Below are 15,806 nucleotides of genomic sequence, written 5' to 3' on the forward strand. Positions count from 1 at the left end.
CTGAAAACCCGACTCACATGGAGACGCACATGATGTGGCGCCTCAGACACGGAACATTCTCCGTCAGCATCCGTCGCAGCTGGAGGCAGGAAAGATTCAGATGGAGACAGTGATGGGAGGAAAAAAAAAAAAAAAAGGACGGATGGATTTTGGGGAATGTGGTATTGAAGAGAAGAATGGAAAGAGCGTGGCGGGGGAGGAGAGAGTGTAGACATGAATGGATGTTTTAAAATGATGCTGGGCTCGGCCAATCGCGGCAGCGGTTCTCTCCTTCTTCCTTCCGGACGCTGTGATTGGCCGAGAGAGGCTGAGCTGCAGAGGAGAAGAGAGAGGGAAGACTGAGAAGATTGTAAGAGAGAAGTATTCAGGAGAACATCTCTTATCTCACCCCCCCCCCCGCTCGATCAGGATCTGCATCCGACCTCCGATGATGTGCTCCTGGATTCCTCCGGGTTGGATGCGACATGACTGACGGTGCATCTGCTGCTGCTGTTTACACTGGGGCATCATGGGAGATGTGGTTTGGCACATGGTGCAGCTGAAGAGACGGGGATCGTGGGCACCATGAGTTTGGAAGTGTGATGGACAAAGAGCAGAAGAAATCGTCTCGTTTTCGGAATCATCTCAACGTGAAACCCTCCTGCTGACTGGAGGAAGGAAGGTCAGGATGGGCTGTCGTCTGACTCGGGCCAAGGTTAGTGATTTTCTTAATGACTCTCTGTAATTACACTTAATTATCAATCGATGCTAATTACACTTTTTATGCTACACTTACTACAAAAGAAATGTGTGGTTCAGATTAGAGAAATCTTTATATTCCAGGTAACTTTTCTACATTTATCCAATTATTTGTATCTAAACTATTATTATGTGAATACGTATTCATTGAGTTTGAAGCAAATACTTGATCGACAAATACAAAATATTGAATTTAATTTTAGGTATTAGTCAAGATTGTTATTGCTAAGAGACCACAAGGCATGAAAATGAAGTTTGGTTGTTGCAAAAGTACATTCCTGGGTTTAAAACTAACACCACATTCTAGTAAGAATATTTAATTGTTGAAAATTAGCATTTTTTAAATTGAAATGGTACTATTATTTAAAGATTGAAGCTCGGTACTCTTTTAGTATCGTCTCTTGGCACTATTATGCCAACATTTTTTATATTGAATTTAAAAGACTACGAATGAAAACCCTTCCATTAATTAAGAAGATTTATTAATTAATTATTTGAATTAAACTTTAACACTCTATGTGTAAAAATGTTTTTTTAAATTTTATTTAAAAGTATTTGATTTTTATGTTATTTATTCCAAAAACAAACAGATAAAACCTTTCTATTTAAACATAATAAAATGTAATTATTCAATTAAAATAATGTTTTTTTTTAAAATAAACAACAACAACAACAACAAAAACAAAAACAACAACAACAACAACAAAAACAACAACAACAATAACAAAAACAACAACAACAATAACAAAAACAACAACAACAACAAAAATCAACATTTTTAAACCTTTAATTCATTCATTCATTTCATCATTAAATATTCTAATGGCAATGATATACTTCCATATGCTCTACATCGTAAGTATTTACACAACACAACAACAACTTTACTTTAACTACAGGGATATAGAGTAAAGAAGACCACCACGTACAAGCATGTGTCGCCCCGAAATTATTGTTATTGTTATTGTTATATCGTTGTGAGCCTCAGTTGGAAACCTTCGCAAAAAGTTTATACCATTATTTTCGGGGGACGAACTTTGGGAATAATGTTGCAACCCTAATTTCATGAAGATGGATTACCGTCTCTACCGTTAAGGGTCTGATGAATGAAGAGAACGAATCCTAATTTCTCAAATGACAAAGCAACTTTATTAAGGGGCCCTTCTTCGGATTCATGGGGTTTATTGACACCTGTGAGTAGCTACACTTATGTCGTGGATCAGGAATCATTGAAAGAGACCGATGACAACATGTGGCGTGTCCCAAATACGCACATCTGCACTCACACTTTTGAGTCCACAAGTGCGTTTACGATGACCAGTGTACGAAATTGTATTGCGCACTTAATAGGTCCACTCAAATGGCCAGCAAATTGAGTGTGGATCGATGGACACTTTCCACACTCAACGGTCACCATCTAAGTTAAGCTACGTCACTGATGATGCGTCTTCGGAGAAGATAGCGGCGTAAATGTCTCGAAAAACACACATTTTTCCACAAAACAACACAACAAAAGCAATAGTGAAATGAAAGACAACTTAATAACTTTTCTTAAATGGCGAAAAACCGCTGTTAAGTGTCAGCGATAGTGTTCCAACAGCTGGTTGCGATCAGCGTTAAAAAGTAGTAGAAGAAGAAGCTGTCGAGTCATTTTCTGTAAGTGTGTAGCGACAGAGTTTGATTTGAGACAGTACTACCCTGTCGAAAATGTGCGCACTTCGCAAGTAAATGAACTGTCTTACAGTGTACTGTAAAGCAGTGCACTTGGAGAAGCGCGCAATGGTCCACTCTTAACATTTCAACTCCAATATCGTCAACATCCAAACACGCAACAAGTCTAGGATTTGTCACGAACAAATGGGTTTCTACCTACTTCAGGATTTGTTAAAAGTTGGACGGTTTTAAATGTGTGTCTTTACTGTAATTGTGAGTCTATTGAAACTCATTCACATTGTTTAACAGTCGAGGTCACTGGCCAACAAAGTTTATATTTACCAAACTGTCTGTAACAGAGACATTGTAGCAGATACATAGAAAGAATGGAGAGAATCTTGTGATGGCGAAAATTGGGTGGAAAACTGCTGATGAATATTGTAGAAAGGCAAAAGTTGTTCCTTGACTCTCTGTCAGGTTTGGGAACATGATGTTGTATCTCAATGAGAGCCGGAGCGGAAACAAAAGCGTTGTATCTTCGCACACTTTCTCTAAGATGAAAACAGCTATATTTTCCTTTTAAAGATTATCGAGAGCTTTTTTTTTGATGGTATTATCGCGGCTACGTCTGCCGGCTTCGCTTTAAAATGCTGTTTAGTCACGCAGAGCTGAACAATCTGTAAACAACGACAGAAAGGCCGATGTATCCTGGCACATGCTCCTCTCGGAAACTGGAACACATGATTAGGCAGATACGCATGTCGGAGACACTTTCATCCTCGGCGAAAATGAGGCTGAGGATGGACGTAAACACACCTCGTGACGTCACTCACTCGCACGCCGTTGAGCCGAAGACCAGTTGAGATGGACTCTTTCAAACCCGACCTGATGGATGCTGAGGTGACCACATCTAGGAGGCGGCTGTCATCGTTAATACGGTCGTTTTTATGAGGCACCGTCGGATGGTTGTCGTAAAATCAATGCAGATTATTGTTCGTTTTAGTGTGAGCGGTAAAGATGTAAGTGTTTAAAGATAAGATAAAGGAGATGACGGATGTCAACGCTAAGAGTTAAATGGATGTTGAAGTAAATGAAGTTGTTTGGTGAAGCAGATCAAACACAGAAATAATTCAGATGAATGAAGAACGTAAGAATGAAAATGCAAAATCATACTTTCTGTTTGGTGAATATATTTGTTGACACTCCTGCAGTAACTATATAGTACAAAGTTTAGCATTCAGACAAAAACTTTTAATAAATTAAAGGAAAGTTAGCTTTACATGTTATTAGTTGGTTAATAGTTTATAATTAAATACATGTAAACAAACCAAATAAAAAAAAAAATATGTGGAGCACATTTGTGACAATAGTAAAAAAAAACATTGAATTCAAATTTCTTTTTTTAAAGATGAATGGATAGATGGATGATAGGTGATGGATGGATGATGGATGGATGGATGGAGGATGGATGGATGGATGGATGGATGGATGGATGGATGGATGGATGGATGGATGGATGGATGGATGGATGGATGGATGGATGGATGGATGGATGGATGGATGGATGGATGGATGGAGGATGGATGGATGGATGGATGGATGGATGGATGGATGGATGGATGGATGGATGGATGGATGGATGGATGGATGGATGGATGGATGGATGGATGATGGATGGATGGATGCTGGATGATGGATGATGGATGATGGATGGATGATGGATGATGGATGGATGGATGGATGGATGGATGGATGGATGGATGGATGGATGGATGGATGGATGGATGGATGGATGGATGGATGGCTGGATGGATAGAAATGCCTCTAAATAAACTAAAACATGAGGTTCATATAATTATACAATGTATAGTATTTTATAGATAAGTGTATACTTATTATGCAACTTATTATCATGTAGGTACTGAAAAATCTATACTTTTGTTTGGTCCCAATCAGAATAATTTTGTCAGATAATTCCTATCAAGTTCATTTTATATTGTGCTTTTTATAAACACTAAAATACAATGTTTTTTAATATCTTTAATTGTATATTTTTTGACGATTCATTATATTATTATAAGTATTAGTTTTATCACATTTATCCTATTCAGATCTTATTTTGTGAAGATGAAGCTTCACTGGATTAATTATCGATGTTAAACGTCAATAATAATTGTAGCTTTGTTTTCAAGACCCTCTCGGCGAAAAAAAATCTCAGCTCCTTCAAGTCGACCAGGAAAACAAAGTGTGGATACGATCATCGCGTTTCAAAGCCTTGTGAACTTCCCTGCTATTTCTCCGCCGAACTGTCAAGACTCCTCATCACCATGGCTCAGTCTCGCTGTCACTCATCTCCGCTCGACACGTTCGCCGTGGACCAAGGGCGCCGGGGCGAGTCGGCGTCGGCGCCCAAACCCACCGTCCTCTCCTTTTTTTATTTGTGAGATCACGAATGGCTGCGGAGCCGCATCACACTTGGCTTCACCGTTCAGACATGAAGCCGCATAGAGGGGAAAGTGACGATATAAAAGCTGACACTTTGACATAAATGGGCGGTGGTGGTCGTCCTCCGGGGCTAATGGCTCCGACGAAAAATTAGACGCGATAAAAAAGAAGCAGGAAACAAACGGCACATTTGTTCCTCGGCGACGAACCAAAACCAATATCTATTTTTCCATCCATCGCAGGCAAGTTCTGTGAGGTTGTTTTATAACATACTGGCTCTTGAATCATCAGAGCATTGTATAAAAGTGAACAAAACATGACTCACTCTCCACATCATCCTTTCTGAACGGCTCCGACTTCCATTTTCCAAATACCATTCTTGATCAAAGAAAGAAAGCTGCGGCCACAGAATTTTGATTCTGCAACCAGTGGCAGAATTAGATGAAGATTTCATTTCTTAGACGATCAGAATCATGGGAAGAGTATTTTTGAGATTTACTTAATCGTGTGTGTGTGATATAATATTGGAATTTACATTTTAAAGTAGATATTAGGGGTGTTTACTTGCAAAATCTGATGATACAATAGGTATCAGAATACAATTAAATCAGAATTAAAAGCTGCTGAAGTCAATTGTATCCTCTCATCCTCAGTTATGGCTAGGACCTCACGGATTTTCATTGGATTTGTTCAGAAATTATAGACCACATGACTCTTGATGAAGTCAAACTACTTTTCTTTTTAAAAAACAAAACAAAATATGTGTAAACATCCGCTTTAAAAGCTGCTGAAGTCAACTGTATCCTCTTGTCCTCAGTCATGGCTAGGATCTCACGGAATTTCATTGGATTTGTTCAGAATTTAAAGACCATATGACTCTTGACGGAGTCATACGGCTTTCTTTTTTTTTAAAGCAAAATATGTCCAAAGATCAGCTTTAATAGCTGCTGAAGTCAATTATATCCTCTCGTCCTCAGTCATGGCTAGGACCTCACGGAATTTCATTGGATTTGTTCAGAATTTAAAGACCACATCACTCTTGACGAAGTCGTAACTGCTTTCATTCTTAAAAAAACAAAAAGAAAATATGTCCTTACATCAGCTTTAAAAGCTGCTGAAGTCATCTGTATTCTCTTGTCCTCAGTCATGGCTAGGATCTCACGGAATGTCATTGGATTTGTTCAGAACTTAAAGACCACATGATTCTTGACGAAGTCGTAACTGTTTCATTTTTTTTTTTAAACGAAATATGTCCAAACAACAGCTTTAAAAGATGCTGAAGTCAACTGTATCCTCTCGTCCTCAGTTGTGGCTAGGATCTCACGGAATTTCATTGGATTTGTTCAGAATTTTCAAAACCACATGACTCTTGATGAAGTCGTAACTACTTTCATTTGTTTTGAAACAAAAATATGTCTAAACATCAGCTTTAAAAGCTGCTGAAGTCAACTGTATCCTCTCGTCCTCAGTTATGGCTAGGGTCTCACGGAATTACATTGGATTCGTTCAGAATTTATAGACCACATGACTCTTGATGAAGTCGTAACTGTTTCCCTTTTTTTCTTTTTAAAAAACAAAATATGTCCAAACATCAGATTTAAAAACTACTGAAGTCAACTGTATCCTCTTGTCCTCAGTTATGGCTAGGATCTCACGGAATTTCATTGGATTGGTTCAGAATTTAAAGACCACATGACTCTTGATGAAGTCGTAACTGTTTAATTTTTATTTTTTTTAAACCAAAATATGTCCTAACATCAGCTTTAAAAGCTGCTGAAGTCATCTGTATCCTCTCGTCCTCAGTTATAGCTAGGATCATACAGAATTTCATTGGATTTGTTCAGAATTTATAGACCACATGACTCTTGATGAATTTGTAACTGTTTAATTTTTATTTTTTTTAAACCAAAATATGTCCTAACATCAGCTTTAAAAGCTGCTGAAGTCATCTGTATCCTCTCGTCCTCAGTTATAGCTAGGATCTCACAGAATTTCATTGGATTTGTTCAGAATTTATAGACCACATGACTCTTGATGAATTCGTAACTGCTTTCATTTGTTTTGAAACAAAAATACGTCCAAACATCAGCTTTAAAAGCTGCTGAAATCAACTGTATCCTCTCGTCCTCAGTTATGGCTAGGATCTCAGGGAATTTCATTGGATTTGTTCAGCAGATGACTGCTGCCTACCAAGTTGAATTGCGACACAAAAATGAACAAACGCAGAGAATATTTGTATGTTAATTTTACATTTTATGAATCGTATTATTATTTTAAACACAATAAAATATAAACCAGCAAAGACATTTGGTAAACAATAAATTATGATGACAAAATTCTGTGGAAAGAAAAAAAAATCGACATTGCTAACCCTTAGTATACACAAATAATTTAGAAATATCTTCGGTTCAAAATGACTGAAAAACCAAAAGAAAAAATACAAATTTTAGCTTGATTTTCTCTGGCTAATTGCATTTAACACGACAGGTTTAACATGTCAGGCCGAGACTGTAGCGAAGTGTTTGACCAGAACCGCCAAGAAAAGAAGAGACGGATAAAGAGGGCGCGAGAAAGAGATCAGTCTGCGTTACTGTCAAAGTGCACTGAAGCACAACGCACTTCTTCAGGGCGCACAGCACTTCACTCTCCCCGGGAGTGACTGTGTGTGTGTGTGTGTGTGTGTGTGTGTGTGTGTGTGTGTGTGTGTGTGTGTGTGTGTGTGTGTGTGTGTGACCTCGGGCTTCCCACTGACTGTAACGATCCCTGTGTCTGTCCAGGCTCTCCAGGGGCAGTGGCGTCCTGACCTACATCTTGATAACGCGTATTGAGTTCATCTTAACTTTCACAAAAGTGGTGTTAGAGCACAAAGCCTCGGCCGATCACCGGCCGTGAAATGAAGCCTCACCGCTCGTCATCCTTCGCGAGGGCCCTTTAGAGGAGCAGACATGACTATAGACTGACTTGAAAAAAACACGTCTTTAAGAGTAAAGATAGTATTATTGCGATGATGTATTTCTTTACGGAAGAATATCGGTACGAAAACCATATTGAATGGTTGAATTTTACATGTTGAAACTTTGAATTTCTTTATTAGAATCTTAAGTATTAAGCTATTTTTGGGAATAATTGAATTAAAAAATGTGTATAATGAAATAAGAAGTTCTCTGTTTTTAATAACTTTTCAGCCACTTTTGAATATATATCTTTTTTCATCAATATTTTGTTTATATTTTTTTTACACATAGAGTTTGATATTTTAGTTCCATTAACTTGAAAGTAAATTTTCCAAGTTCAATATTTTTTTTAATTGTTTACTTTTAATTTATAAATTTATATAAATGTAATATTTAAATGCTGGTGGCAAAATATTTCAAAGGCCATTAATAAATATTGAATTTAGAAGATTTATTTAAGAATTTTTGGTATAGGTAACATACTATACAAATATTCATTTCGAAAATTAATATATATATTTTTAATTTAAATGATTTAAAAAAAATCGACCTTTTAATAAACATATTATTAAATTTATTTTTACTTTTTATTTAATTGTTTTAATGAAACAATTCAATATTCTGATGGCACTGATATACTTCTAAAAATCTATAAATATCAATATAAATCTATCATGACCATCTGTGTTGTTTTTTAATTTTGTTATAATGATTTATAACTGCCAACATCAATCTCTGTTCCTAAGTTTATTTTGACAGAATAATATTCAAATGTCTTTCTATATATTTTTATTCTGTATGGACACAAACTTGACTTGTGGGCCACATAAAATGTCTTGGCGGGGCCACATTTGGCCCGTGTGCCTTGAGTTTTACCATGTATCTTAGAGTCAACGTGTGTGTCCGTGAGTTAAACGTTACTATTTGACAAATTCTGCTTCATTTTTTGAAATGCAGAACCGTGTTGGAGTGCGGCGTCTTTTAAGGTTCTATTTAAATTCGGTGTGATTCATGCGCCACGTCGTGCGACACAATTGCAGTCAGTCAAAGCCTGAAAGATCTCAGAGGAAACCATTGTATTTCAGGGCGAACTCCCGCTCTCTGCTCTCGGAAATGAAATTAAAAGAAATTATACCCTGCTGGCTTTACCTTACTTTTCACTCGCTCCCGCAGGCGAAGATCCGCGAGCCGACCCGGCAGAGGCACCACGAGGAAGTGCGTTACGTGGACGAGTATGGTCAGCCCGTATCCGTGCAGGTGGACCGCAAGAGGGCGCGGGACCACAAGAGGCGACGCCCGCACTACGCCGCCGACCCCGGCGCTCCGGCCGAGAGGCACTGGGAGGCGTTGAGGGCCATGAGGATGATGGAGGGCGAAGAAGGTCAAAGGGAAGGATACAACACCGGGTAAGTAGCGTTTGGCGTCCCCGGCTGGTTCAGTGGAGAGGTGACCCTAAAACAGTCAAGGCCCGGGAAAATGAGCCCATTAGGACAGCAGGGGGCACCGATTCACCAGAACTCTCTCACCAACACGTACAATACAAACCAACTGGAAAACTAGGAGCTGAAGTTCCTACTGAACCACGGTGAGCTACGGACCTTAAAGTTGTTTGTGGGATCAGATGGATCTTTGACAATTTTGACAGAAGAAATTCATTAAAATCAATTTGTCAAGTTCTTCGATATTTTGATAACAGTTAGTTTGAGGATGTAAGTCTTGGGTCTGCAAGTTTGGAGAGTTAAGAATTGGGAATATGTTAAGACAACACAATAATGATATAGTACCACTGTGGCGGTTAATGAACTCTACAATATATGAATATATATCGTATCGTGGGTGGAATAGATGATAACGTAAGTTGAATATATCGTATCGTGAGTTAAATGTATCTTATCATGAGTTGAATATATCTTATCGTGAGTTGAAAATATGGTATGGTCAGGTAAATATAACGTATCGTGAGCCAGATATATTGTATTTTAAGTTGAATATATTGTATCGTGAGCTAAATATATTGTATTGTAAGTTGAATATATCGTATTATGACCGAAATATATCGTATCGTGAGCGAAAGATATCGTATCATGAGTTAAATATATCGTATCATGAGTTAAATATATCATATAATGAGTTAAATATATCGTATCATGAGTTAAATATATCATATCATGAGTTAAATATATCGTATCATGAGTTAAATATATCATATCATGAGTTAAATATATCATATCATGAGTTAAATATATCATATCATGAGTTAAATATATCGTATCATGAGTTAAATATATCGTATCATGAGTTAAATATTTTGTATCATGAGTCGAATATATCGTATCATGAGTTCAATATATCGTATCATGAGTTAAATATATCATATCATGAGTTAAATATATCGTATCATAAATTAAATATATCGTATCATGAGTTAAATATATCGTATCATAAATTAAATATATAGTATCATGAGGTTAAATATACTGTATCATGAGTTCAATATATCGTATCATGAGTTAAATATATCATATAATGAGTTAAATATATCATATCATGAGTTAAATATATCATATCATGAGTTCAATATATCGTATCATGAGTTAAATATATCATATCATGAGTTAAATATATCGTATCATGAGTTAAATATTTTGTATCATGAGTCGAATATATCGTATCATGAGTAAAATATATCGTATCGTGAGCTAAATATATCGTATCGCGAGTTAAATATATCGTATCATGAGTTAAATATATCATATCATGAGTTAAATATATCGTATCATGAGTTAAATATATCATATAATGAGTTCAATATATCGTATCATGAGTTAAATATATCATATCATGAGTTAAATATATCGTATCATAAATTAAATATATCGTATCATGAGTTAAATATATCGTATCATAAATTAAATATATAGTATCATGAGGTTAAATATATCGTATCATGAGTTCAATATATCGTATCATGAGTTAAATATATCATATCATGAGTTAAATATATCGTATCATGAGTTAAATATATCATATAATGAGTTCAATATATCGTATCATGAGTTAAATATATCATATCATGAGTTAAATATATCGTATCATGAGTTAAATATTTTGTATCATGAGTCGAATATATCGTATCATGAGTAAAATATATCGTATCGTGATCTAAATATATCGTATCGCGAGTTAAATATATTGTATCATGAGTTAAATATATCGTATCATGAGTTAAATATATCGTATCATGAGTTAAATATATCGTATCATGAGTTAAATATATCATATATTGAGTTAAATATATCGTATCATGAGTTAAATATTTTGTATCATGAGTCGAATATATCGTATCATGAGCTAAATATATCATATCATGAGTTAAATATATCGTACCATGAGTTAAATATATCGTATCATGAGTTAAATATATTGTATCATGAGCTAAATATATCGTACCATGAGTTAAATATATCGTATCATGAGTTAAATATATCGTATCATGAGTTAAATATATTGTATCATGAGCTAAATATATCGTACCATGAGTTAAATATATCGTATCATGAGCTAAATATATCGTACCATGAGTTAAATATATCGTATCATGAGTTAAATATATCGTATCATGAGTTAAATATATCGTATCATGAGTTCAATATATTGTATCATGAGTTCAATATTGTATCATGAGCTAAATATATCGTATCATGAGTTAAATATATTGTATCATGAGCTAAATATATCGTACCATGAGTTAAATATATCGTATCATGAGTTAAATATATCGTATCATGAGTTAAATATATCGTATCATGAGTTCAATATATTGTATCATGAGTTCAATATTGTATTGTGAGCTGAATATATTGTATATCATCTGACAAGTGTTTCGCTACAGCCCTATATCTAAATTACATTTCCAGCTGAAGAAACAGGAATTTTTCAGAAAGAAGAGAATAGAGATAATGACCTCTTGTTTTAGTCTCCAAATCTAGGAACATCTCTCACCTGAGGGTTTTGGAGCAGGTGGAGTTAGCGAGGGCAACAGTTACACTCCATTGACTCATGAATATTCAAGCGTGGAGGCTGAGGCAGCTGTCGCTTTAACACACGCTATATTATATATGTGGAGGAACCTTATAAATATTCATCAAGGAATATACATTTCACGGGACACTTTCTTGACCCGTGAAATGTATGTAGATGTACATCGGACCTAAAAAAGTACTAATAAGTTTATCTTCTCGCAGGCCCTACTACAGCCACATGACGCTGCCACCTGACGTGTATCCAGGCAATAATCGCATGATGATGCCTCACGACGTCTTTTCCACCGACGGCTACATGTCCAGGGGGCCGAACAACGAACAGCAAGGGAACTACTTGCCGAGCGTGTCGTACAGCTTGGATCATCTGGACCGACTGGAGTACCAGGTGAGTCCTTCACAGGGGCTTCTTCTTGTGGCATAACTTCAGTTAATTTGTGAAAATCGTTCCCCAGTGTTCGGAGATGCTGCCGTTCCAGCCCAACTCTGAGAGTTGCCTGATCGGCTGCTACAACACAGAGGAGGTTGATCCAAAGCACTATACAAGACATGTACCTTATTTTAATGATTTGTATACCTTTTATTTCTGTTTCTCTGATTCATTTTTCTATCTGTTATCAGCCCGACTACCGTCCCCCCTGGCGGTCCGACCACCATTTCGGCTACCTCCCCCTCAGCGAGCTCGACAGCGGTCTCGGGTGCGGACCGGACAGCCCGCACCACCGGGTGCCGCTCTCGGAAGCCGAGACCGACGCCATGTCCTCGCTCCCCGGGCACACCCCGTCCTCGCGGGGGTCCTCGTCGTCGTCCGAGTCCCTGGTGTCGTCCGAGCCCAGCGACTCGGGGTTCCACAGCGTCAGCACCGGGGAGCACAGGCTCCTGCACAAGATCCACGGCGGCCACAGGCACCAGCTCCGTTCGGGCCATTCCCCGCGGGAGCAGAGGGGGCGCTGGGATCTGGAGTCCATTCCCGAGACCATTCCGATGACCCACCCCGCGGCGCCGCAGGCGTCCCGTTGCTCCGTGGGAAACAGCACCACCACCACCGTCCACTTTCACAGGGCGGAGAGAAGCCCGACGTTACCGCGACACCGCTCGCCATCGTCGCCCTCTATGGGTCTGTATGGTTATTTATTTCCGGCACATTTCAGTAGTCCCGCCACTACACGCTCCATACTGCACTACAACAGTTATACTCAAAGTACGTTTGTTTTCTAAGGTTGCCGCACCGAGCCCTGCCAGAGGAGGGCGCTGTGGTTGGAGCAGCAGCAGCACCGCGGGAGTGGAACCATCGAGGCGCCGGGCCGCAGTCAGACAATCACGGATCTGAGCGAGCGACAGCATCACCGCAGGGCGAGTCACCCCCACATGTTGGACCCGGACCCGCAAGGAAACCAGCAGCAGCAACAGGACAACCACAACCAGAGGAGTCCGACCCGGGGTTCCCTGGGGCCGCGGAGCAGGGCCAGCTATCCTAACAACTGTCACCCGGCCACGCGTTTGGACAAAACCACTTTGGCCAACCATCAGAACCTGTTGAGGAACAGTCAGAGCTCCAGTCGCGGCAGAGAGGAAGACCTGCTGCCCAGGAGGCCCGGTTCGGCCTCCGTGGACGTGCCAGAATGGCGCGGGATCCAGACGCTCGGGAGTCGGATGGACAAACCGAGGGGTCTTTCTGTGCCGTTTTACAGCACACTGGGAGCCCCTCAGCGAAGCCCCCGGTCGCCGCCGTCCCCCAGGTCGAGACTCTCGAATCAGAAGTCGGTGCGGAACCAGCTCCTCCGGGCCCGGGCTTACAAACTGGCCAGGGAGCGCAGCGAGGTCACCACGGACGAGGAGGTGCGAGGCGACGGCGTGAGGGGCGGCGTGGGCAACGGGGAGAACGGACAGTGGGTGGGAAGGTACTGGAATCGCACCGAGCGAAAGCGTCACATGGCGCTGACGCGGCAGCACAGGGACCGGCGGGGAGGGGAGGAGCCGGCGGAGGGAGGTCCGGGGCTGATGTCGTCCCAGACGGTCCTGGAGCTGAGCCACATGAAGCAGAACCGGCTGAGGAACAGCAAGCTGCTGGACGACTGGACCACCGTGGAGGAGCTGTTGACTCACGGGACCAGGATGGAGGCGGACGGTCAGCTCTGTCCCAACCCCCTCCTGTCCGTCACCACCGTGTGATGGACTCGTATCTGATTGTCGCACCCAGATCATTAGAATTGTTGCTTTGATGAAAATGTTGCCAAAAACCAGCAGGGCGGGCATGTTAGAAATTGCACCGGAGAACTCGCTCGTCGTCTTTTCTGCTAAATATTTGAGGGAAAAAATGGTTTCGGAGATGAGAAAAAAAACAGCAGCACATGTCGTGTCGTTGAAACTGGATGGATTTCGGTCGGGTTTTTAACACGCCAGATTGCTCGTCACTGGTCCCAAACATCACACTGTTCGGTCGTGCTACCTCGAGGAAAAAAAAGTGTTTATGTTTCTTGTCATTGCCTTTTTGTTGTGAATCTTAATCACGTAATGTCGGTGAACTTTTCAAAGGCGTGAACAGTTGGTGCTTCTGCTCGTCGCAACCGCTTCTGTGGCGACATGTCGTCGTCAGCCGATGAACGAGTTTATATATATAGGCTTTTAGACTTGAGCGTTTAAGGTTGAAAACTGTAACCCACTTCATTTTTAAAGATTTTAAAACTTCATTTAGTAGATTGTAAAATTATTTTTTTAAGGTCATAGATCAGTGTCATCAGAATATAACATGGTTTAACTTAACATTTACAATTTAATTTATTTGATTTAAATGTTTGTTTTTTAACATTTTAAATTTTATTTTGTTTATTTAATTCAGTAATAATTTCTACATTAAAAGGTTGAATGCGTTTATTATTATTTATTTATTGAATTAGAATTTTTGAATATATGTAAAAAGGTTTTGTTGTTTTTTTTTACAAGAAAAGTCAGAAGATTTTAACGTTTATTTTCTACATTAAAAGTTTGAATAATAATATAATACATCTAAATACATTTTTTATTTACAAGTAAAGTTGGAAATATTTATATATATAAATATAGAACTCAATATACCTTTATCCGTAGCTTTTTTAATTCAATATACAAATGCTGGTTAAATATAGATTGAATTTAAAAGGCTTTCAATTAAAAAACGTTGAATTTGAAGAGAAATTATTTTTTTAATTTGGATAAAAGAATATATTTGTAAAAAAAAAACAATAATTCAATTTTTTAAAATGAAATAAAAAAAAGTAATTAAACTTCTCAAAATACAAATAATTGAACTGAATTAAATTATAAAAAAAACATTCAATATACCAATTATTATATTCAATCATTCAATAAAATATATAAAACATTTTAATAAACGAATTATTGAAACCATTATTAAAAATGCTATACTACAATTAAAGCAATACAATTTTTAAAAATCCACATTTTCTACATTTGAATCTCAAACTTAAGCCTGTCAATATTCTGATGATACTGATCTTCTTTTTTCTTTATGGCGAAGACCATTCTTCATTCAAGAAAGAGACATTAAACAATCCATCCCTGCAAAAGGTTACATAACAGCAGCAGCATCTCAGTGTTCCAGGACGTCTCTGAAAGATTCATGGTTAACGCTATAGATGCACCACGAAGATCAGCGAGCGCCGAGACGTCTGGACAACGTAAGGATTCTTTCGATGAATAGAAACTCACTCGTCACAACAACGTATTGAACGACTCCGTGGACGTCCCTGCACTCGTCGTCACGACCTTGAACGAACACGTATGTGTTTATTGTGTGTGCGGCACCGTTTCTATAGTGGTAGAAGTAAATATTTGATGACGCTCGCGACCATGAGTTCATCATGTATGATGTCACAGAGTACTTTATGATCACAGTGGTTTTATATCAACTCTCAAAAATGTCTATTTTTATTGACATTCTGCTGTGCTGTACGTATTTTGATGTTTGTGCACAACA

General features: G+C 38.6%; 1 protein-coding gene across 1 annotated transcript; it reads left to right on the forward strand.

Moving 5' to 3' along the window:
• The first annotated feature begins 382 nt into the window (after positions 1-382).
• On the forward strand, positions 383-14,136 carry LOC148059464 (uncharacterized). The gene is made up of 6 exons (XM_087781256.1): positions 383-694; positions 8,964-9,196; positions 12,035-12,218; positions 12,286-12,381; positions 12,452-12,947; positions 13,050-14,136. The coding sequence occupies exons 1-6, from the start codon at positions 668-670 to the stop codon at positions 14,000-14,002; spliced, it is 1,989 nt and encodes a 662-aa protein (XP_087637382.1). The 5' UTR covers positions 383-667; the 3' UTR covers positions 14,003-14,136.
• The last annotated feature ends 1,670 nt before the right edge of the window (positions 14,137-15,806 follow it).

Source organism: Callionymus lyra, chromosome 19 (assembly GCF_982586985.1).
Source record: "Callionymus lyra chromosome 19, fCalLyr1.hap1.1, whole genome shotgun sequence".
Lineage (NCBI taxonomy): Eukaryota > Metazoa > Chordata > Actinopteri > Syngnathiformes > Callionymidae > Callionymus > Callionymus lyra.

Bases quoted from the DNA above. Each gene is read 5' to 3' on its own strand.
- LOC148059464 (XM_087781256.1), top strand. From the start codon at position 668: ATGGGCTGTCGTCTGACTCGGGCCAAG. The intron at 695-8,963 runs GTTAGTGATTTT...TCGCTCCCGCAG, and splicing joins GTCGTCTGACTCGGGCCAAG to GCGAAGATCCGCGAGCCGAC. The intron at 12,219-12,285 runs GTGAGTCCTTCA...ATCGTTCCCCAG, and splicing joins TGGACCGACTGGAGTACCAG to TGTTCGGAGATGCTGCCGTT.